General features: G+C 40.2%; 1 protein-coding gene across 1 annotated transcript; it reads right to left on the bottom strand.

Annotated features, from left to right (window-relative positions):
• Positions 1–13171: 13171 nt before the first annotated feature.
• On the bottom strand, positions 13172–23068 carry RBM43 (RNA binding motif protein 43). The gene is made up of 4 exons (XM_020911305.2): positions 22885–23068; positions 16492–16699; positions 15333–15421; positions 13172–14538 (listed from the first exon to the last, which is right to left on the bottom strand). The coding sequence occupies exons 1-4, from the start codon at positions 22885–22887 to the stop codon at positions 13807–13809; spliced, it is 1032 nt and encodes a 343-aa protein (XP_020766964.2). The 5' UTR covers positions 22888–23068; the 3' UTR covers positions 13172–13806.
• Between the last annotated feature and the right edge of the window lie 1096 nt (positions 23069–24164).

Here is a 24164-nt window from a genome sequence, read left to right as displayed (position 1 = left end):
CTGCTGTGCAGATGGAGGTAGGAAAATCCAAAACTAAGTTTATCTTGAACTGTTTGTCTCAGCACAATATGAGATTATACTCAGTTGAATGACATTTAGTTTCTGATATCTAATAGACAGGGGATTCCCCAGTGGTTCAGCGATAAAAGAATCCACCTGCAATGCAGATCATGGGGGTTTGATTCCTGGGTCGGGAAGATCCTCTGGAGAAGGAAATAGCAACCCACTCCAGTATTCTTGCCTGGAGAATCCCATGGACAGAGGAGCCTGGTGGGCTATAGTTCATGGGATTACAAAAGAGTCAGACACAATTTAGTGACTAAACAACAACAACAACAATAGAATGGAAACTCAAAATATAAATTAAATTATGAAGGGTATAAGGAAGGAAAAAGATAATTTCCCCTCTACCCTTCTGAGCTCCTAGTTGAGATCTCTGTAATAAAAGACAGACTAACAGGAGAAAAACAAATAGACATATGTACTCATATATACCTGGGAGATATCAGGGAAAAGTGAGTAGTAACTCCCTGAGATGGCTTAAAATTCAAGATTAAAAGCCCACCTTAATTGGGAAAGGGGAAGGGGCACGTGAACCTCCTGGGACAGAGTAAATTGATTTTTAAGCAAGATGAATGGGCCCTTGAAGAACAGATAGGACGTATAAAAGTTCAAGATAAAGTTTGTCTGGGTGTGGTGCCACACTGTGGTAAAAGTGGGTTTTCCTCAGTCGATGAAACTCTCAGGGAGGGGATTTATGACAGTTGAGTTCCTTTGGGAGGATTGGTCTTTAGGCAGAAAAGGGGAGTTAGGAGAAAGCCTCTCCCTGCATTTGCTGCTTTTAAAGTGCCTAGAGCTCAAAATAATCAATAAACCAAAGCAGCGTATTCTGAGGTAGATTGTCCTAAACTCCTACAGTCACAGTTTGGAGTGAAGTATTCTGCTACCCTGCAGGGGAAAAGATGAGATTTTCTTATACACATGAGCTTGTAACCTAAGAAAGATGCCTTAGTCAAAAATGATCATCAATTAGATCGTAAATATAAATTGTGAGAAAATAACATCTGCGTTTTTTATTTTTACTTTTAATGAAAAGTTTCAAACTACTCACAAAAGTAGAATAATATAATGAACTCCAGTTCCAGAAATTATCAAGATACTGTCAATCTTATTTCATCTATTATTACACACACACATACATGCACACATACTTTGCTGTGGAATATTTTATAATGAATCATAGACATCACATAATTTCAAGCAAAAACTTCTGCACGTATCTTTAGTAGGATTTAAAAAGAATTTTTTAGCATTACCAAGATACCATTATCACACCTAGTAAAATTAACAATAGTTCCCTAATGTAACATTTATACCTGTTCAAATTCCCCTAGTTGGCCCACAAACATCTTTTTCAGGCTGGTTTTATTGAATCAGGACCCAAACAAGGTCCACAGGCTGCATTCAGATAATAGGTCTCTTAAGTTCCTTTTAATGTGTAAAAATTTACTCTCTAAAATCTGTCATTTTTAATTTTCAAATATACAAGTACACATCTCTGGACTGAGATGAGCACTAAATTCACAAGCTTACAGGCTGATCTAAATGTGGGCTGGAGTTGCGCTCTGGCTCCAAGACAAACAATTCATCAGAAAGGGATCTGGCGCCCTCTAATGCTTTTTTCAAATTATAACTGTTTCTGATTCTCAAACCAATTAAGAAACAGAAAAATAATCCTGATGATGGAACTATTGTTCCATGCTGTTCAGCTTTGTAGCTGCATGTTTCTTATATCATACTACTATAAGAAAGGAATTATTTCTTCCTTTTGATAATGAAAGTTAAGTTACTAAATGCCAAGTACAGAGTCAATTCCTCATGATATTTTCTGTCATGGAAGATCATAGTTCATCATTCAAAGTAACATTACCATTTACATTACCATTTACAAAGTAACATTTACAGAAGAATATCTTGCTGCTATTTCCCAGATACCCCATTGTTTTAACAGCACCTTTCTTTCAAACTGCTATTGTTTTGTTCTATACATTACTGTATTTGAAGGGTTCATAGATGTTTCTCTAAAAGATATAAGACATAGATGTCTTATAGTTGTTTTTGAGGTTGCATAGGATGATGAAATATATAACAGAAGAAAGAGATACAATGAAAGAAAAACAGATTATAACAATCCTTAGAATTGGGAGATAGTAGCAAGCAGCACCAGAAGAGATATAGATGTTATTTATCAACATGTGCTAAATCAATATATTTGAAAATAATAATTGATTATACAGTGCTATAATTGATTTTTTTTAAAAAGGGCAAGAAAAGATACACCTAATCAAGTAAGACTTGTTTGCCTTGAATAATGTTCACATCTATGAGTTAAGTATATGGATAAGCATGCATTTGCTGCTAAAACATTAAGCTTTAAACATATTTTTGTTTATGTTTAAAAACTGTCATTGTTCTGCCATAAGCCACTCTTTAAAATGCATTCCTGAAAGAAGAGTGTAAAGCTGAATTAAAGTGAAAAAGAAGCAAAGCATAAATTATACCCATTCTCTAGCATTGAAACATGTATATTACCATGTGTAAAATAGATAACCAGTGCAAGTTCCATGCATAAAGCAGGGCACTCAAAACCGGTGCTCTGGGACAACCCAGAGGGATGGGATGGGGAGTGAGGTAGGAGGGGGATTCAGTATAGGGGAACACATATACACTCGAGGCTGATTCATGTTGATGTATGGCAAAAACCAGAACAATATTGTAAAGTAATTAGCCTTCAATTAAAATAAATAAATTATACCCATTCTCTTAAATACCAGTTGAACAACCCCCACCCCTCAACAAAGTCCTTCATATAGAAATTCTCAGAGTAGCAGTAACTTAACTATTCAAGGCAGGTCTCTTAAACATGTGAGAAATCTTTTCAACTGTGTCAAGCGAATGCCAAATTTAGGAAAACACTGCCACCTTCGAATTGTTCACAAAAAGCTAAGGTTCAACAACAAAATCCAATATAATTTTGATTAAACACGAATTCAATCTCCAGCCCAGCTCAAACCTGACTTGACTGCAGGCAATGTTGATTTATTCCTCACTCTCCAATGAAGCCTCAGGTTTTATTCTAGGAATGATAGAAACAGGACCAATAGATAATGTTTTTAGTGTTTTCATCACTCTCTATCAGGATGACCTTGGTTTCAACTGGATAGCTCAGATCTTGGGGAAATGGATGAGTGTCTGATTGTTTTATTTTTGCAATTACATGTTGAAGGGAATGAGAGCAAGACAGTGGACAGTCCCACTACAGTTCATTCTGAGGCCAGAATGAGGAATTTCCTCCACAGCTGGGTTCAAAGCAGAGACACAGGACTGAGGATAGTGGAAGGCTGCCCATGGTGGAGGGTTAAGTTGCACAGTCATATATCTGGGTTACCTTCCCACTCTAGGCCACTCCCCCACTGTCCCACCCAAGTAAATCTCAATGAATGACAAGAAAGTGACATCCCCCAGGTTGCTTCCAGCCCAATGAAGACCAGCAAGAGGGCCAGCACTGACCCCATGGAAACTAGGAGAGCCTGGTCCTTCCAGAAGGACCACTTCTGACTCATCCTCCTGACACAATGGGCACATCTCAAAAAAGAGCTGTCCAGACTATCAGTTCTCATTATCGGGGGTAGTTCTGTCCCATTAAGCTGCCCTAAACACTGAAACAACTGATGTTAGTGAACCATAAGGAGCTTCAGTCGTGTCTGACTCTTTGGGACCCCCAGGGACTGCAGACAGCCAGGCTACTCTGCCCACGGGATTCTCCAGGTAAGAATACTGGAGTGGTTGCCATGCCCTCCTCCAGGGGATCTTCCCAACCCGGGGATCAAACATGCATCTCCTCTGGCTCCTGCACTATAGGAGCATTCTTTACACTAAGCCACCTGGGAAGCCCGACTGAACCTTGACTTCCAGGCAAACACAGGGTTAGATTCCTGGTCACAAGGCCTTCATCAACACATCAACACAGAACCTTGTTTTACACGAGCTTCTGCTGAAAGCCACCTAGTTTCATATATGCTATTGATTCATTAACACTGAATTCGTATCCAGTATTTAAGTCATGCCTGAATGAAGTTTATCAACCACACGCCTTTTCTCAGTCAAGTCCACGGCAGCCTTCTGACATCGACGGACACTACACGGCACTGCAGCCACTTTAAAGGGCAAAATCACCCCCAAAGAGCACAGACACGTGAAAACCATGGCACTGAATACCATACAGAAGACACCTGCCGACAGTGACAGAGCTGAAATGGAAAACCTGTGCGCTACCGTGTCCCCGCCCAGCTGGGAACAGGCCAGCCGGGCCACTCAAACTTTGTGAGCTTGCGTGCAAGTTCAGGAATGGGGGTTGCACATACATTTTATGGCATGGACGAATTTGTAAATACAGAATCCACGAATAATGACAACGGACTGTGTTGTCTGAGAAGAGCAAGCTTCGTTCCTAAAGAAGCATCTCCCCAGGAGCTGGCCTACCTTGGAGCGAAGTGAAGACCGCCGAGTATAACACCAGCCAGCCTTCCTTTTTCACCTGCAGAAACTGCTACGGGGCCAGTGACGGGCACTGCTCTTAACCACCTGGATGACAAGGGTCGCTCTTACAAAAGAATGTGGATCAAAATTGGGCCCTCAGGAGAAGACATGGCGGCTCTCACGCATGCGCCCTCGAAAGAATGCGCCTACACGCTGAAACAGACATTGCATCAGTGCCTGATTGACTGGAGACGGAGAACTATCTGCAGACCAGTGAGCATACCCCCAAGAAACTCTCCTCATCATCAAGGACTCCTTGCCCTAAACCCTCAACATGTTCTGTCATTTGCTATAGCTGGCATTTCCTGAATTGCAGTTCCTCGGCTATGCCCAAATAAATTCCATTTCTGGTGATGTGAGTTTGCCTCAGTTTACCTCTTTATTTAGGCTGACATAATGAAATAACAGACCTCTATGGATAACTCATTAATTAACCAGGATGAATTCCTCTGGCAAACTGGACGGGCTTACCAGTTGGCTTTGTTTCAGGTCTGACCCTCCTGGTTGAGAAAGTATCCCTGGGATTGTAGAATCATAGACAGTAAGGACCCCAGAAAAAAGAAGAAAGGCCTTCTCACAACGGAAAATAATAATAATAAGGATTAGAGTCATTCATTTAAATAATTTTAAAGAGTTCCATTTTATACCCCATGTGATGGGACAGAATAGATGTTTAAAAAGGTTGTAAGCAAGATTTTCCCGGTGGCTCAGTGGTAAACAATCCTCCTGCCAATGCAGGAGACACGAGTTCCATCCTTGGTCCAGGAAGACCCCACGTGCCTTGGAGAAACTAAGCGTATGGGTCACAAGTACTGAGTCGGGGTTCTGGAGCCAGAGAACCACAACGGTTGAGCTCAGGTGCTGCAACTCCTGAAGCCAGAGTGCCCTAAAGCAGTGAGCTCTGCTTGCAATGAGAAGCCGGTGCACTGCAGTGAAGATAACCCCTGCTCGCAGAAACTAGAGAAAAGCACGCACAGCAAAAGCCTGTGCAGCAGCAAAGACCCAGCACAGTCCAAAATAAACAAATGCTAAAAAATATTTTAAAGGGGGCCTAAAGCAGTTTGCTATGTATACTGGTTGATGACATACAGCCAACAGCAGACTTAGATGCCAGCACTCCCTCTTCACATGCCCACTTCCCCAATCACAAAAAGAAAAACAAAATCCGAAGGGACAATTTGAGAACTACCAGAATCTATTAGCTGGTCCAAGGCCCCTGGAGGCTAAAAGCTGCAGAAAGTCACGTCCCTTAACAGAGCTCAGCTCTCTTACGGGGTGAGAGGTGGAGTCGCCTATTGTCATCAGCCTGAACAGAAACCACTTCCTCTTTCCCTGGGGCTTGGAAAATATTGAGACATTCTGATATTCCCTCCCAAGATTATGCTGTGAAACAATGAATCCTGATTCAGTTATACATTTGTACCTATGGGGAGACAAAAGAGGGCGTTCTCTTTTATAAGAGATATTTTGTAACATCAAGCAGTGCCTTCACATGCTGCTGTTTAGTCACTAAGTCAAGTTTGCCTCTTTGGGACCCCATTTACTGCAGACAGCCAGGCTCCTCTGTCCATGGGATTTCCCAGGCAAGAATACTGGAGTGGGATGCCGATTCCTTCTCCAGGGGATCTTCCCAACCCAGGGATCAAACCCATGTCTCCTGCATGAGCAGGCAGATTCTTTACCACTGAGCCACCTGGGAAGTTGTTCCTTCCCATGTTCCTCCTATTATAGATAAAGGCTTGAAGCAAAAGCAGATATAAAGAAAACTATTCAAATCATCTTATTATATTTATTCTGAACCAAGGCAAATTCTTTCCTCTGAGTGACAGTTATGACAGAAATGGCGCTCATTTACTACAGGGAGCCAAGCCTGGGTTGGAAATTTCAATGTATCAGGTCAAAACCTTATGAGGTCAGAGTTATTATTCCCATTTTGTAGATGTGAAAACTGAAGGCCCAAAGTCATCAGTCAGTAAGTAGCATTGCTAAAATGCGATCTTGGACTATCAAGCTGACCATGCTCTCAGTCTCTGTACTTTTGATTACCACATAGGCAGTGTTCTTCTGACACAGTGCTACTTGTAAGTGATGCTTACTAGCTCTAGCTTATAAAAAGAAAACAAAGAAAAATTTATTCATTTCTGAACATTAGACATTTAAAAAACAGAGAATATTAGTTAATATATGACAAAATACTAATCTTTTATGAGCGTTAAGTAGGCTGTACCTATCAGAAAACACATGCTGTAAATGGATAAGGAGGACATAAGATTAAATGTTGCAATGAAATTGCAGGGTAGGACAATTAACACCAGCCAGACAGTTGAAGGCTCCCAAATTTCACTAATCGCTGTAGACACATTAATCTTGTAGTGCCTTACAGGGCGGATTGAGGGCGTGGGGGTAGGCAGAGCAGAGCCAGAAAGGCCAGTTAGAATATTATAATGGCTCAAGTATGAGCTCATTCCAGTAGAGCCATTGAGAATGGAAAAAAGGGAAAAAATGCAAGTGATGGTATGGAGATAGAATCCAAAATGCCTGGTGAGGGAAGGGAATTGTGAGCTTTTCAGTCTAAGAGGTGCCTTGCCAGGGAGAAAGAAGGTGAGTGAGCTGTCTTATTTGGTTGACATTTTTTATAAACCTCAAACATCTATCTTCACCAGGAGCAAGTTGTTCCTCCCAATCTTCATATACGTCCCTGGAAAAGGCTACCATTTTTACATTTTATCTTTTTATTCTCAAGAAATTATTTATTTTAAACAAATTTCTCCAACAACAAAAAGAACCTTTTTTATATTTTATGTCCCTCTACTCACCCCCTCCCTAAAAGTCCCTACTCCTTAACTTAATCTTCTCATAATATCTGAATCAGTGAGATATTTGTTAGACTAATTTCCTCCCATCCTTAATCCATAGAAAATCAAAAGGAGGTATTAATATTCTACTCATATTGCTTTCCTCAGAAATATGTTAACTGTGGGATGTTCTTAATGTACTTACACAAGTAAGTGAATCTTCATAACTTCTCCAGTGAGCTCCTAGAGCTGGCAACAGCCAGATACCAGCATAGAAAGACCTAGTGAATCTTCATAACTATCAAATTAAGTCACAAGCAATCTTTGTCTTACTGGTGAAACCTAGTCAGGAGCTAGGCAAACGGAGAGAATTCAGGGAACATGCCTAGTGCTTTCCTGCCAGGGCAATAACTGGCCAACCTGCTTGAGTTTGTCTTGCTAGAATTTCCTACACGAAAGGAAATGATACTAGAATTGAGGACACATCCTAAAGAGAGCATTAGAGATATTAGCTTGATGATATTGGCAAATAGGAAAACTATGTAAAAGACAGAAAATTCCAATGAACACACGTTTATAAGACATTTATTTCAGTACAAAATCCTGTACTAAATTCTGTGAGGAACACAGAAATTGTTCATATATTTCATAATTTGTGGAATGCCTGCTTTGTGCCAGGCACTCTGTTATAAACAGGGGATAGATAAAGTAGAAAAAAGACAAAAATTTCTGCCCTTGGAAATTCCCTGGTGGTCCAGTGGACGACTCCTTGCTTCCTCTGCAGGGGTCACAGGTTCAATCCCTGGTCAGCGAACTAAGAATCACGTGCCATGGCCAAGAAGAAAAATCTTATAAGAAAAACTTATAAAAAATTTCTAATCCTAATTTCCCACGTAGTGGGAAAGTGAGACAAGAAACCAACAAAAAGTACAGTGAAATCCTATCACAGAGACAAGGGTATAGTGTATACAACAGGGTCCCACACAGAGAGTCAGTGCAAGGATCAGGAGTTTTTTGAAGGAAAGCCGTGTGTGTTGGTTTGTGGAGCTGCCGTCACAAATTACCACAAAGCTGGTGGCTTACAACAACGGAAGTGTATTCTCTCACGGTTCTGGAGGCTGAAAGCCTAAAATCAAAGTATCGGCAGGATCACGCTCAATCTGAAGGCTCCAGAGAAGGCATCTTCCTCGCCTCTCCCCGTCCCTGCCGTTCCCTGCCGTCCTTGGCCTTCCTCATAGCTGTGTCCCTCCACCCTCTGCCTTTGTCTTCACAAGAGCATGTTCCCCGTTTCCTCTGAGTCTCTCCCCTGAGTATCCTCTCCCCTTCTTACCAGAACACCAGTCACTGGGCTAACTGACCACATCTCCAAAGACCCTGTTTGCAAATAAGGTCACATGCTGAAGTTCCAAGAGGACATGAATTTTGAGGAAATAGTACTCAACCCTCTAAACCAGGCAAGAAACGACCTAGACCTGATCTAAGGTGGTAGCTACATGAATGGAACGGAGAAGAAACCCAGAATGACTCTTTGTTTTCCAGTTTGGGTAACACGTTGCTGCCAGCTCTAAGATGAGGTATCCCAAGCAGAGGGAGCTGTTCTTGGTCTTACCAAGTTCTTAAGATGATAACCACTACTTTTTTCTTTTTTTTTTTTGGCTGTGCTGCGTGGCTTAGGAAAGTGCTTTAGTTAGCCAACTAGGGATTGAATGCACGCTGTCATCAATGAAATCGTGGAGCCCTAATCACCGGACTGCCAGTGAATTTGCTACTACTATTCTTGACCATCTCTTGCTTAACATGTTTTCTAAAACTCAAGGACCCTGCAAAATAGGTATTATTTTCAGATTACAACTGAGAACACTGAAGCTAGAAGAATGAGGAACTTTTCCAGAACCACTCAGTTTGGAGGAGGTAAAAGATAAAAGGGAAAGGGTGAGTGAAGAATATGGAAAAGTTCCCACTTGAGTTTCCTAAGCCAATATTCATACCAGGAAATGGTCCTAGAGTAATGACATTTTGACAGGACAGTTACATTCCTTAAACTACTGTCTTTGGGGAGCTCCATACCTTGTCACTAACAAGGTTTAGATCGAGAAATTCTCAAGGCAAATTTGACATTTCCTTCCCTTTACTCCTTTATATATGTGAGTTTTCTACAGAGGAATGAAAGAATCTTGTCCCTAAGTTAGAAGTTGTATATAATAACTAAAGCTGTCAAAATTCAGTCATCCTTCTCATTTTGAAGTATGATTTTATATGTAAAAGCATTTTTAAGAGCCATCCAGTTAGTTCCTATATAGGTTATTAGTGGAAATTGAGAGATGCTCTGTTCTCAGAAAGGCAGTAACATAAAAGCAATACAAAATGCACTGTCTGTCCAAGGTTTATTTGTATTTTTAATTTCTGAATAGTAACATGCTTATATATTGACAGTGTACTCAGAACTTTAACTTCTGAATGGCTAAATGTAGTTAAAATTCTACAAATTAAAATTCCATATATTAAATTAAAATTTCTTATATGAAAAAGCACAAATATTCCACGATTTGTAAATAGGCATTATTTGGAAAAATGAAAATATTGGAGTAAAATCTTTACTGATGATTTGGCAGTGTTTGCATTCCTATATTTTATCCAATAAATGACCTCTTTTACAAAGCATTAAAAAAGAAATTCAGCCATCCCTAAACTTGGCATTCATCTACCAAACCAAGTACTGTCCTGTTCTCCCATCTCATCCCTCCATTGGACTAACATCCATACATAGGCTCTCATCCATAAGCTCTGGGAGCTTCTCCTGACACTCACTGAAGAAAATTACTCAAAACACGAGAGAAGGCAAAAAATAATTTTGTGACCTTTAATGCCATGCTAGACAAGCTCTAATAAGCCCATTTGTTGGTCATCTCTTTTGAGGAATATAAGTTCGTTTCACTTAATATCACAATTGATCAGGGCAATGACATTTTACAAGTCTGTAAAATTAGAAGTTTAGCTTCTTAAAAAACTGCTAAGGTGTGGTTATTTTCTGTTTAGCTGAGAAAACAACCTTCCAAGTCAGGTTTATGGCATTGACAAGTTTTGTTTCTAATTTAGCAATTTTTTTACTAACGTGCTTTCTCCTGCTGACTTTTAAATTTCATTTCTTATGTTCTTTTTGAATCAGTTTTGTCATTATGCTCATTTGCTCCTCAATAATAATGTAGATAAAACTTTAACACACTTTTTCCATGAAAATTATGCTAAAAATTAGGAAATGACTAACATATCATACGTAAGAACTGACTCTCCAACTCTACCCCAAGAGCTTCTGTGTGTGTTTAGCAAGCACTGCTGTAATGGCGTGTTTACTTTCTTTCTCTGCCAGGCTACATGTTGAATTCTTTTTTTTTTTTTACATGTTGAATTCTAAAGAGTCAGTGAACATTTCTGTTAACGTCACACTGTTGTCTCCAGAACCCAGAGGACTAGCACAACAAAAATCCCGGAGTTTCTTACTCAAATGTTTCAGAGTCCTTTCTCCTACTCTTTTCCTTTGTTCATCAAGAGCTGAAACTCACACATCTTCTTTTTTAATTTGATAATGGCTCTTATCACCATCTGCAGCCTCTTTGAAAAGTACCAACTTACTATCTAATTAAATGACAGGTTTTTCTCCCAATGGCAGACACATAAGAGGGTTTAGGCTTGACAACAGAACAGAATCCACATTATCTTCCTAGGTATCAGTAACTTTCAAAAATAAATTTTAATAACAATCACTACTACCATTTTGAAGATTAAAGAGTCAGTTTTTATTAAGGATAGAAATTGGTTACACAAGCATATTATAAGGAGAGTGTCACTAAATGAACTCTAAAATGGGCATCAATATGTAAAACAGCTGAAATAATAATCTTCTCAAAGAGAAGATGCAATGTGCATACCTGTAAACCAGTTAGCAGCAGTCTATCCAATCAAGGAAGGATCATCACTCTGACCCAGCTCTTTGCTGAAAGACTATTCTATTGGTGTTAAACTTGTGGTAATAATGAAAACCTGTGCAGGTATCCAATATAACTGCACGGTTATCAATTTATTAACTCAGCTTTAAATTCATCCTCTATGCCTGCTCAGAAACACATCTGGGCCCTTTAAATATTTTCCCCTTGTAGCTGACAACATGCTAGGCTTTCTCAGTAGAGGGCGCTGGAGAGGCATTGAGGGGAAAAAGTCTTGTTCCTACTTCAGTGGATTAAATTGGCAGGCTCTTCAGAATCCAGCGTCCCCCCATACCTACCCAGCTTCTTCAGCACAGGCAGCTTCTCCAACTTTAGGCCCTTGAAGCACGGGCGGCTGCTCCCGCGTCCAGCACCCCCACCCGGCACAGAAGGCCTCCCCCAACTCAGCAGCTGTAGTACACAGCGGCCAGCAGGAACCCCCTCAGGCATGTTGTAAGGGCGGGTCCCTGGTCAGACACTGTGAACAGGCTCTTCCAGTACCCTAGAGGATGGATTTCTAGCAAGATCCCCTGGCACAAACCCTCCAGCGAAGTCTGGATTTCAGTTCTGGGGTGCGTGGTGGCTAGGAGGAGGTTCTTCATTGGGTGCTCTATCTAAACTCCTTATATCTGCTATTCCTATATCTGGTAGAGATTTCTCTATTTCTTATAAGGCAGTCCCTCATTATTCCAATTCCCTGTCATTGCTAACAATTCTTTATCTTAAACTTTCCCTGTTCAAATTACTGTATGCCTCCTCTCTCAGGATCAGACCTAGACTGAGACAATACCCCCAAAAGCAAAATGAAAATCAAACACCTTTTTAAAGATACCTTATTGGGTACTTAATATAAACAGGAGTTTTCCATGACAAAAAGTTTAGCTGTACAGAAATGAAATAAGACATTTAAAGAAATGGAGATAATTTACATAGTTGGGATTTAGGTAGCTAAGAAAAAGGAAAGCTCATAGATTTGTCTTAAGCTTTTCTACTGCTACAAACAGTTCAAATCATCATAATCATGTTTGTTTATATTGAGATGAGCAAGATGTATGTTTTATAATCCTGGGAGGGTCTCTGCAGTGCCCCAGATACTGATAACTGGCTTAATGCTAAATTAAATGCAGGACAGTCACAGACAACCCAATGACTTACAAGTTTTACTTCCCTTCTTCAGTAAAAAACTTTCAAATCCTTCTGTCATCTTTAAGGAAACATTTCTCAATTGTTTAAGTAGCATTCAGAAGACTATGAAAGGGATAACGGTTCACTAACCAAGAGCATGGGCAAGTTACATTACATCAATGGGCACCGGTTTCCTCATCTGAGAAAGGGGGATAAAGACAGCTCCTACCTCACAGGGTTCCTGTCAGGACTGAATGAGTAAAGATATGCAATGCACTTAAACTTATGCCTAGCAAATAAGTGTTTGCTATTATTCGATCGTCCACGATCCTATTGCTGAAATGCTATTACTTTTACAATTAAAATAGACACTACATAATTTCAACAAGAGAATCAACATTTTATATAAGCACTTAAGCTAAGTAAGCGGCAGGAAAAATGTCCTGTATGTCCAGTATCGTTATACCAATATGGGATTTAGTCAAGTAGTGACCACCTACATCAGAAATACTTACCATCTAAGTAGCTTCTCAGGCAAGTTTTGCTAACATTTTAATTCTATTTCCAGTAAACATAAACTTTATAAATGTTAAGCTTATGTAACTTTATAAATGTATAAATATTGTCAATGGCATAATAATATTCAAACTTCTTATATGTTAGAATGAAGGCTCTGTTTAAAATTTATTTATTTTTAATTGAAGAATAATTGCTTTACAATATTGTGTTGGTTTCTGCCATATAACAACATGAATCAGCCACGGGTATATTCATGCCCCCTCCCTCTTGAACCTCCCTCCCACCTCCCACCCCTCGAGGTTGTCACAGAGCCCCAGTTTGAGTTCACTGAAGGCTATTTTTTTCCTAAGAATTTGGGGTTGCAGAAAAAGTGAGGCTTCCTCAAAGTTTAGTGAGTTTTTTAAGTTTTATACCTTAGATATTATCTTTGGGTTTAACTCTTACTGATGGACAGCTACAGAACTTCAGACAATGGTTTTTACCTTCCCAAATCCTAGTCTCTTCTGTAGCATGAGAATGGCAATGCCTATGGTGAAAGATGGTCACAAGAATTAAATGAGGTAGGCAGTTCCCTGCCAGTTCAGTGGTTAGGACTCGGCATTTCCACTGCAGCGGGCCCAGGTTTGATCCCTGGTTGGGGAACTAAGATCCCATAAGCTGTGCGATACTGCCAAAAAAAAAATTAAATGAGATAATGTGTGTCATGCGGGCATCACACATGACATCACCACTGCTCAGTAAGGGAAGGAATCAGTCAGCCCTTCTTGTTACTACTGCTGAGGATTTTATTACCTAACTTTTTGCCTTATGAATTCCATGACCTCTTTTTTAAACAAGTATGTGTCAGAAGGAGGTCCTATAACATCAATGTGTGTCTTATAGAAATTAACCAGAACCTGAAGGTAACTCGAACTTAGCTGCTCACATGCCAACTTAATATTTTTTTTCTCTTTATCTTCCTTTCCTTCTAAAATAAATGTCTCCTTTCTAAGCTCAAAGTGAAGAGCATGTGAATATTTCTCAATGAACTCTTTCACCTGTTTTTCATTGTTTGGCTGAGAACCACCTTGAGCATTCTTTATACAAAGTGTGGTAACTTCACCATCCACTGTCTCTTGACATAGAACATGAAATTTTCTCAGTGTGCTTTCATAAACTTTTCTCTTCTTTTTCAGGTAAAGGAAAGTATCTGTGTCAAGAACAAGACTTTCTCCTTTTTTCATAGTCTCAGGTGTCAACGACCTGGGTGGCTTTAAAGAGTGACTACTTCTCCGTGTACTTCCCCTGGGGCTCTGTCTATTCCTATTTTTTTCTAAAAGAAAACTTGCTTTTAATAGCAAAAATTCTTTGAGCTTCTCGATAGCCAGAAATGTTCCTTGAACGGAGATTCTTCCATTGGCTTCCAGAGGACTTAAGCATAACGTTGGGATTTCCCTTTTCAGGTCCATTACCAGACTTTCTAGATGGATTTGACTCCGAAAAACAGAAAGATCAAGAACAGCCGTTACAGAGCTGAAGACCTAAAATTAAACAGAGAAGTTAAAACAGCACCACCTAGGGGAAAGATTGCATAAATACATTCTTGTTTTGCCACTTTCTGTCTGCCCAGGAGCCGCCCTAGCCAGGCCTCCAAAGCCTCACAGTTTGGCCTCTTATCCCATAGCTGCTCATTAAAGGGGCCCCACAACCTATCAAGGCAACAGTTTTTGATTTTGGGGTTCACAGTTCCTCACTGGATTCCCCCAGATAGAGTTGATTAAATATTATTTAGAGGCAGAATGTTTTTTTGAATCCAAGTTTTAAGCAGAACGCAGATCAACTGTTCCAGTGGTGCTCCATGGATAGGGGTCCCTGGAGAAAGCCCTCCCTCCTCGTGAGAAGTTCATTGGATGGTTGCAGAGAACCCTACCTTTGTTACAGAATAGTTTTAAATCAGTGCTTTGAATTTTATTTTCCTCTTATTTCCTCCTTACTTGTGTCTTCAAAGCTCCTTTTTAATGTTCATCCAAATTGGTTTTTTACCCCACAAAATAAGTTTTTAGGTAGATGCCAGACATCATCCATGACAGTATAAGAGCTCACTGTCACTTTAAAAGTATCAAGAGCATCATAGAAAAACAGGAAAACAGAACAAGTAATAACCAAAAACCTTTCAGGACACAGGTTTGGCCTTTAACACTGACCCAGGTTAAGGAGCTTGCACTTTCTTTTCTAGAAGTCATGGGGGGAGGTGCTCTGTGCCTTCCGTGTAGGAGACACTTGGCAGAAAACATGGGATCTAGACGATTGGCATGCCTGCAGCCATCACACCTACCTTTTCACTGAAATGGGAGACTGTGAGTTGAGCAGATCCAACCATGTCTGCTAGACAGTGTTTCTTTTTTCTGACGACATTCTCTGCAACTAAGTGGAAGAGGGGCCATCAGAAAGGTTTGTGGCACAATACAGTAATAATTATTTTAATTAATAGTAATGGAGATGTTCAGTTCTTTTAAAATACCTAAGATTTTTTCCCGCTTTTCCTCTAAATTCAGCATTTAAATCCTTTTTCCTTCTAGTTTAACATATTAAAATTTATACATAATACATACATACATATATATATAAATCACATGTATGTTATGTATGTTACATACATAACACCTAAAAGTAAATCCCCCACCACTCTGTTCATTATAGTCATGAGGAGACTTCACCTTTCTGAATCCAGGGTATCACACTATCCCAGCTGGTTTTCCTGATTCACTGTCTGACCTGGTCAGTCCCCTTCACTAATTGTCCTTCCCTCCCCCTTCTCTCAAGGCATTGACATGCACCATCCATGAATCTAGAGGCGTGAACAGCTCCACAGACCCAACTTTCTCACCTATGTCAGGTATAAGCCAGGAAGAGAATGGCTCAATGTGACCTCAGATCCAAGCCATATTTCCCCAGTCCAACTTTCCCATTAATAAAGCAGTACTTATCTTGTTCATGAGATTATGGATAGCTTCTGTGGGGCTTTTTTCTGTATTTTACAAGTTTTCTACAATAAAGTGTATCACCTTTATCTCATGATATAGATGGATTTAAAATACAGAAAACAAGAAGTCTTTAAGACTTTTCCAGTTACTGACAACTCTATCATAAGGCACTTTCACATATATTCTAATGCACTATTGGCCACTTTTATATTCAAGAATAGAATTACTATTTTTTAAATTTAAACTTTACCAATCCCATGAACTATTTTGTTGTTGTTGTTCTTGTCGCTGCTATTGTTTAGTCACTAAGCTGTGTCCTTCTCTTTGTGACTCCATGAACTCCAGCACACCAGGCTTCCCTGTCCTTCACTATCTCAGAGTTTGCTTAGACTCATATCCATCAAGTCGGTGATGCTATCCAACCATCTCATGAATTACTCTACTGAAGTTCAATCTTTAATTTCATTCCAGAAGTATTTCTAAGGTTATAAAAATTTGATTTGGAAATACCTGTTTTTTCTTTGAATGTTACATAGGCAGCTCCCTTAGTTCTTGTTGGATATGTCACATCTTCAACAACTCCACCCCCATTATCAGTATCTTCAAAGTGAATCTTCACTAATGTGGTCAGTAACTGGTCATTAAGACCAATTGGAAGACCAGCAACTACAATTGTTCTTTCAGAAGCTCTGGATTCCTTAACATTCAAAACTGATGCCTGTGAAAGAAACAATAGGACACTTTTTAACTATATGATTCTACTTAATATAGGCAATATTACACATCAGTGGGAAAGGTCATTTTATTTAATAGTCTTTATTTAATAAAGGCCCTCTTGGAACTGATCAGATACCTGAAAAGAAAAATATCAAGGATAGGAGCCTGGCCTCACACCATATACCAGCATAAATGCTATACAAATTTTAGAGTTAAAATGTAAAAAGTAAACCCTTTTTTTTACAAAATGGAAAACATTGGTTAATATTTGTCAGATGTTAGAAAGACCTAAAAATTATTGTAATCACGAAGGAAAATTAAAAGAGAGTTTTCTAAATTAAAATTTTTTTAAAAGTCAAACTAATCACAAAATGTGGTAGTTTGGAGTTGACTGTATGTATCCTTGAATGTAGAGTTGAAAGAACATAAGACAGTAAGAAATACATTCTCTCTCTCTTCTTTTTTTTTTGGTCAAAACTAGGGGAAAGTCACCATAAAAAAATAAATAAATGAAACCCTAGCAATAATTTTGGGACTGCAGTGGAGTAAACCCTACCTTTCAGCACACATCTGAGATACAACCCAACCGCTGAGAGCACACGCTATTGCAGACCATGGAACCCTGGGCACAGAAGATCAGCTGCAAGCAGATCCTTCCCTGAGCTCACTCTCTGTTCAGTTCAGTTCAGTTCAGTTCAGTTCAGTCGCTCAGTCATGTCTGACTCTTTGCGACCCCATGGACCACAGCACGCCAGGCCTCCCTGTCCATCACCAACTCCCGGAGTCCACCCAAACCCATGTCCAGTGAGTCGGTGACGCCATCCAACCATCTCATCCTCTGTCATCCCCTTCTCCTCCTGCCCTCAATCTTTCCCAACATCAGGGTCTTTGCTAGTGAGTCAGTTCTTTGCATCAGGTGGCCAAAGTATTGGAGTTTCAACTTCAACATCAGTCCTTACAATGAACACCCAGGACTGATCTCCTCTAGGATGGACTCGTTGGATCTCCTTGCAGTCCAAGGGACTCTTGAGAGTCTTCTCCAACAGTTCAAAAGCATCAATTCTTTTGCGCTCAGCTTTCTTTATAGTCCAACTCTCACATCCATACATGACTACTGGAAAAACCATAGCCTTGACGAGACGGACCTTTGTGACAAAGTAATCTCTCTGCTTTTTAAGATGCTGTCTAGGTTGGCCATAACTTTCCTTCCAAGGTGTAAGTGTCTTTCCATTTAATGGCTGCAATCACCATCTGCAGTGATTTTGGAGCCCAAAAAACTGTCAGCCACTGTTTCCACTGTTTCCCCATCTATTTGCCACAAAGTGATGGGACTGGATGCCATGATCTTAGTTTTCTGAATGTTGAGCTTTAAGCCAACCTTTTCACTCTCCTCTTTCACTTTCATCAAGAAGCTCTTTAGTTCTTCTTCACTTTCTGCCATAAGGGTGGTGTCATCTGCATATCTAAGGTTATTGATATTTCTCCTGGCAATCTTGATTCCATCTTGTGCTTCTTCCAGCCCAGCGTTTCTCATGATGTATTCTGCGTATAAGTTAAATAAGCAATATACAGCCTTGACATACTCCGTTTCCTATTTGGAACCAGTCTGTTGTTCCATGTTCAGTTCAAACTGTTGCTTTCTGACCTGCATACAGGTTTCTCAAGAGGCAGGTCAGGTGGTCTGGTATTCCCATCTCTTTCAGAATTTTCCACAGTTTATTGTGATGCTCACAGTCAAAGGCTTTGGCATAGTCAATAAAGCTGAAGTAAATGTTTTTCTGGAATTCTCTTGCTTTTTCAATGATCCAACAGTTGTTGGCAATTTGATCTCTGGTTCCTCTGCTTTTTCTAAAACCAGCTTGAACATCTGGAAGTTCACGGTTCACGTATTGCTGAAGCCTGGATTGGAGAATTTTGAGCATTACTTTACTAGCATATGAGATGAGTTCAATTGTGCGGTAGTTTGAGCATTCTTTGACATTGCCTTTCTTAGGGAGTGGAATGAAAACTGACCTTTTCCAGTCCTGTGGCCACTGCTGAGTTGTCCAAATTTGCTAGCATATTGAGTGTAGCACTTTCACAGCATCATCTTTCAGGATTTGAAATAGCTCAACCGGAATTCCATCACCTCCACTAGCTTTGTTCATAGTGATGCTTCCTAAGGCCCACTTGACTTCACATTCCAGGATGTCTGGCTCTAGGTGAGTGATCACACCATCGTGATTATCTGGGTCGTGAAGATCTTTTTGTATAGTTCTTCTATGTATTCTTGCCACCTCTTTTTAATATCTTCTGCTTCTGTTAGGTCCATACCATTTCTGTCCTTTATTGAGCCCATCTTTGCATGAAATGTCCCCTTGGTATCTCTAATTTTCTTGAAGAGATCTCTAGTTTTTCCCATTCTATTGTTTTTCTCTATTTTTTTGCACTGATCACTGAGGAAGGCTTTCTTATCTCTCCTTGCTAGTCTTTGGAACTCTGCAATCAAATGAGTGTATCTTTCCTTTTCTCCTTTGCTTTTGGCTTCTCTTCTTTTCACAGCTATTTGTAAGGCCTCCTCAGACAGCCATTTTGCTTTTTTGCATTTCTTTTTCTTGGGGATGGTCTTGATCCCTGTCTCCTATACAATGTCACGAACCTCTGTCCATAGTTCATCAGGCACTCTGTCATCAGATCTAGTCCCTTAAATTTATTTCTCACTTCCACTTGGGAAGCCCATGATTATAATACACTCTCTGTTAACTTCTTATATTAATGTTTTAATTTATTCCCCAGCTCATTTAGAGAACTGGACCTATAAACTTCTCCCAATGCTTGTATAGGTAGTCCAGCCTGATTACACCAGAGCTCAGATATAATTTATTCCTAAATTATCCCCAAGGAGGACAGGATGTCTCATGGGTCCAAGTCATGGTTGACTGATCACAAAGATGTTTTGGTTTTCAGTTCAGAGGACTCTGTAAACTCAGAGTCAGACTTTACTGGCAATAGGGAAACTGCTTCTGATCTCCCCGATAAAGAAAACAGTCTAAGCACACATACAGTGTCCTATCCCAAGAGTACATTAAAATGAAAATGAAAATAGAATAAAAAAGAAAATAAATCCAGTTAAGGGGAGCAATCAGCAGCACAGGAGAGATTCCAACAAATTTCTTGAAGATGGAAAGACATAAAAGTATGTGGAAGGATATGACAGGGGAAACCCAGAGTAAGGAAGTGGAGGCTGCAATGGAAAGGGGACAACCTTCTTGGCAGAACCTCAGAAATTAAAAAAGGGATCAAAACCAGAATGATTAGTTGAAAAGCTAGCAGCAAGACAAAACTAAATGAACATTCTAGGGAGAATCTGACCAGCTAGTATGGGCAAACACCCCTCCCACCCTTTCTGGTATTTGAAAAAGCCCAAGCCTAAAGATCATCAGAAAATTAAAGCATGACATATTTGGAATAAATTACAGACTATAAATAAAGACTCTATTTGACACAGCTGTTAGGAATATTTTTTTGTAACTAGAAAAAGGAAAAATACACATGACATTGGACCAAAAGGAGAAAAAGTAATTCAGAATCTATTAGACCCTGCTGTAAACAATATTTACTGTTTGCATAATCATATGAACACTCTCATAAACTTTTAGATGAATTCTGTAAAAATCTTCAAAATTACTGAAGACTTAAATATGATTACAGAATAAAATGGAATCATTCAACCCTATCAATAGAAGAATAAAGACAAAACTAACAAAAGTTGAGAAAAAAAAAAAATCTGTACTTCTATTACAGAAGATCATGTAAATACTATCAAAATCTAAGTGTATTATGAAAGAAACAAAAATAGTCCATAGGGGAATTTAAAATACTATTAAAACTTCCAAACTTGGAAGAGGGGAAAAATCAAGAGTTCACTTCAGTGAAATCCTCATTTATCACAACAGGAATTCAATAGGAAATGACTAAAGTCAATGATAACTGATCTCTCAGTATCTCCTTTGATATTTCAACTGGTAGTTATTAAAATAGGGTGGCAAAAATGTACCTGCATTTCTTAGAATACATAATATCTTGTCAATCAGTTGACCAATTAACTAATCCAGTATTAACTAAACATGTGTTCTATCCCTGGCAATATGTTGGGTACCAAAGATTATACACACAAGTTATAAAACACCCGTTACCCTGAAATTGTTCCACCATAAACATAAAAATTTACTGAACATTTATTATGTGTGGGGCACCAGGATAGGCTTTAGGATTACCAACACACACACAAAGGGGACCTCCCTTATGGGTGAGGAGGCAGACACACATATAAATCATTTTAGCAGTGCTTGGTAGGCACAAAGAGAGGAAGGTCTTCTTCTTTACAAGAACAGACCAACACCCCAAAATGAGAAGGATACAAGACCATTCACAAGAAAATGCTAAAACACACAATAGAAGCCATTCGGAATTAGGAAGCAAGATTAATGCTGGCTAAAGCAGTCAAAGAAGGCTTCATGAAAGAGACCTTGACGGCTGAGGTCAAATTTTAATTAATGGTCAAATTTAATTAAAAATGCAAAAAGAGTTCACAGCAAAACAAAGGGACAGAGGAGTGGAGGATGCAAATAGCTTCTGTTGAGACAAAGAAAGCAAAGGTCCTTCGTGTCTCCTAAGAGGGAAATTCATAAGTGACTCTTTGTTATGGTAGGTACTTTCAATGGAACAAAACAGTTTCTTAAAATACTTGGGGACAACTAGATTGCACAGGAGACAGTAAAAATATAAAAATGTGTTCCTCCATCCTAGCCCCAAGTGTAAGATGTAATTATCTCAAAATAGTTCTAGAAGAGGAAAAAAAAAATGACAGACTATTCAGACATTCAGGGAATCTTGTTTCATATAAGATTTGTCTTGACTCAATATGCATCTGGCTCTAACAGCCCGTGGTTAAAGTGGCTAATGAATAAGCATACTTTTTGTCCTTCATCAATATCAAAGAAAAACTTTCAATCAATTTAAATTCACAGAATCTTACTTCCTCGCCACTACCTTCAGCAATACTAGTGTTATATTTCTTTATTCAAATGTCTAAAATTTATCTTTGAAATCAAAAGACGGCTATTCATCTCTTTCATCCACATTAAGAAGAAAAAGAGAGGTCTTGGAGATAGCCCTTTCAATAGTTATCACATGGAGATACAGTTTTTTTGAGATAAGAGCAACTTTCTGAGCAGGAGGTATCATGGTGATGGCATTTTCCCTGTATCAGTGATACGTTTTAAGAGACTTTTGACCATCCTATCAGAAAGCAAAAAGATATAAAGAAAAACTGAATTTATTTTTGTAAGGAAAGCACTAGGCAGAGATAATTAAATTTATCCACTTTGTTGACTTACATTCCTTTTCTTAAAATTGGTTTCATTCAGGTTTCCTTTACCGCCCCCGGTAAACAAAATCACACTTGAAACTCAGAACTGCTTTGGCGTTTCTCACCTGAAAGGGAAGGGCCCTGACACTGTTTTCAGGCGCTTGATGGAAACAAGGCGCCTGCCTGCTTAGTCGCTCAGGTTTGTCTCGCTGTGTGGGACCCCCCTGGACTGCAGACCTCCAGGCTCCTTTCTGTCTATGGGATTTCCCAGGCGAGAATACTGGAGTAGGTTGCCATGGCCTCCTCCAGGGGATTTCCCCACCCGATGGAAAGAACACGGAAGGCTAAAATCTTAAATTTGCTAACGGTTCTTGCTAGGCATCAGAGATGGTGACGACACAAAGCCCTTTGTGTCTAGAGAAAGAACTAAGGCCACAAGAGAAAGGAATTCCCCTGAGACACCAGGCTGCTTTCCCAACTTGTGTCCTTGGCTCCAACCCTTCGGGCCGGCCCTTTAACAAAGGAAAACGGTGGCCTCCATTTCTAGGCAATTCTCTCCGCTCCTGTTCCCCAAAGCGTGGGAGGACAACAGTTAGCCCTAACACGGCCGCTCCTGGACCAAACGGCTGTGTCCCGGCCGGCCGGCTGCGGTCAATTTCAGGAGCGCGCGAACTGCCCCCGGGCAGGTGCGGACAGGCTGGGCTGGGTTTGCCTCTGGGGTCCTCCTCGCCCCTCCCCCGGTCACCCCTCACTCGCCCGTCCTCCGGATCTTGGGGGACCGGATGACGGCACGGGGACCACTCCGCCCTGCAAAACCCAAAACAAAAGCAACTTGCCATGGCGGAGGAGAGACTCGCCTTCGGCGGCCGGCGGGGCCCAGAGCTGGGGGAGCCTGGGCTGGCGGGCAGGTTTTGGTTTCGGTTTTCTGTTCCCGCTCTCTTGGAGACCGCCCCTCCACCCCACCCCGCGGTTCTGCGATTTGGGGCCCTCGGGCGGGGAGCCGGGACCTAGGACAGCGGCTGTCAGGATGCCCCCGGTAGTTTTACAACTTTTGAAACCAAGCTGGAGAGCGGCCAGAGGATTCCCCGGCCGGAGTGCGGGGATTTTCCCCGGGGCTGTGTCCTGTGCGCAGTAGAATCTGAATGATCCTTCTTTACGCCCTTATCTCCCTAGCCCTGTTCTCCCCACGCCACGCTTGTTTCTCTTCTTGTCACCTATCCAGGGCCAGTAGCCAGGTGCTCAGGGCGCAGGATGGACGGCTCACTGTCCCTGCCAAAAAAGAGCTGACCACCCTGTCCACCCTGTGCTCAGATTCCTCAGCCAGACACCTATTGGGACACAGGGTATCTATATACATAGCTTCAGAGTCAAAGAGAGCATGAGTAAGAAAAGCAGGTGGCTGACTAGTATGCAGAAATCCAGTTCCACGACTAAGAAATACAGGCTGAAATCAGAACAGGATCGCTTTCTCTGAGGATTAGATTGGCAAAAATTAAAAAGTGTTGGTAATACCCATTGTTGCCCAATGTGGGGAAGCATCAGTGTTGTTGCAAGCCTAGACAAGGTACAAACATTTCTAAGGATTTTGGCCCCTCTCAAAAATGTAAAGTGCAAAAAAAAGAAAAAAAAAGTAAAAATGTATATATCAGAATTAGCAACTCCATTTTCAGAATTGAACTAAAGTTACAGTACACAAGAATAACTAAGATATTGTACAGAAATTTTAACTGTGCATTGCTTGTAATGCAATTTTTTTTTCAGACACTGGAATCCACCCAGTTTAACCAAGAATATAACTATTTATTATATGGCCAATGGCACATTTAGTGAGCCAGGCCTATGGCTATGAAGATTTTAAAACAATGAGGTAAATCTATGTGTAATTCCCTAATTTATATTTTATATTCAGATCCCTACACTTAAAAGCCCACTCTAATGTCTGATAAGCATGTAAAATTTAGTGAGAACTTCCTCCCGTTCTTCACTCTTGGTAAACTGTACTAGCACCCACCAAGGAGCTTAAATTCAAGACTCACTTGTCTTCCTTAATCCCTCTTTTCCTAGCTCGGTTAGTACATCCCATTAACTGCACACTCTCCAACTTTATTTCTACCAC

The sequence above is a fragment of the Odocoileus virginianus genome, chromosome 13 (assembly GCF_023699985.2).
Source record: "Odocoileus virginianus isolate 20LAN1187 ecotype Illinois chromosome 13, Ovbor_1.2, whole genome shotgun sequence".
Taxonomy (NCBI): domain Eukaryota; kingdom Metazoa; phylum Chordata; class Mammalia; order Artiodactyla; family Cervidae; genus Odocoileus; species Odocoileus virginianus.
The sequence above is the reverse complement of the archived record's forward strand: the minus strand, read 5'-3'. Positions and strand labels throughout refer to the sequence as shown.

Coding starts and splice junctions, on each gene's coding strand:
- RBM43 (XM_020911305.2), bottom strand. Junction 15,422..16,491: donor AACATTCAAAGAAAAAACAG/GTATTTCCAAAT, acceptor TCTTCCACTTAG/TTGCAGAGAATGTCGTCAGA. Junction 14,539..15,332: donor TCTCCCATTTCAGTGAAAAG/GTAGGTGTGATG, acceptor GTTTAATTTTAG/GTCTTCAGCTCTGTAACGGC.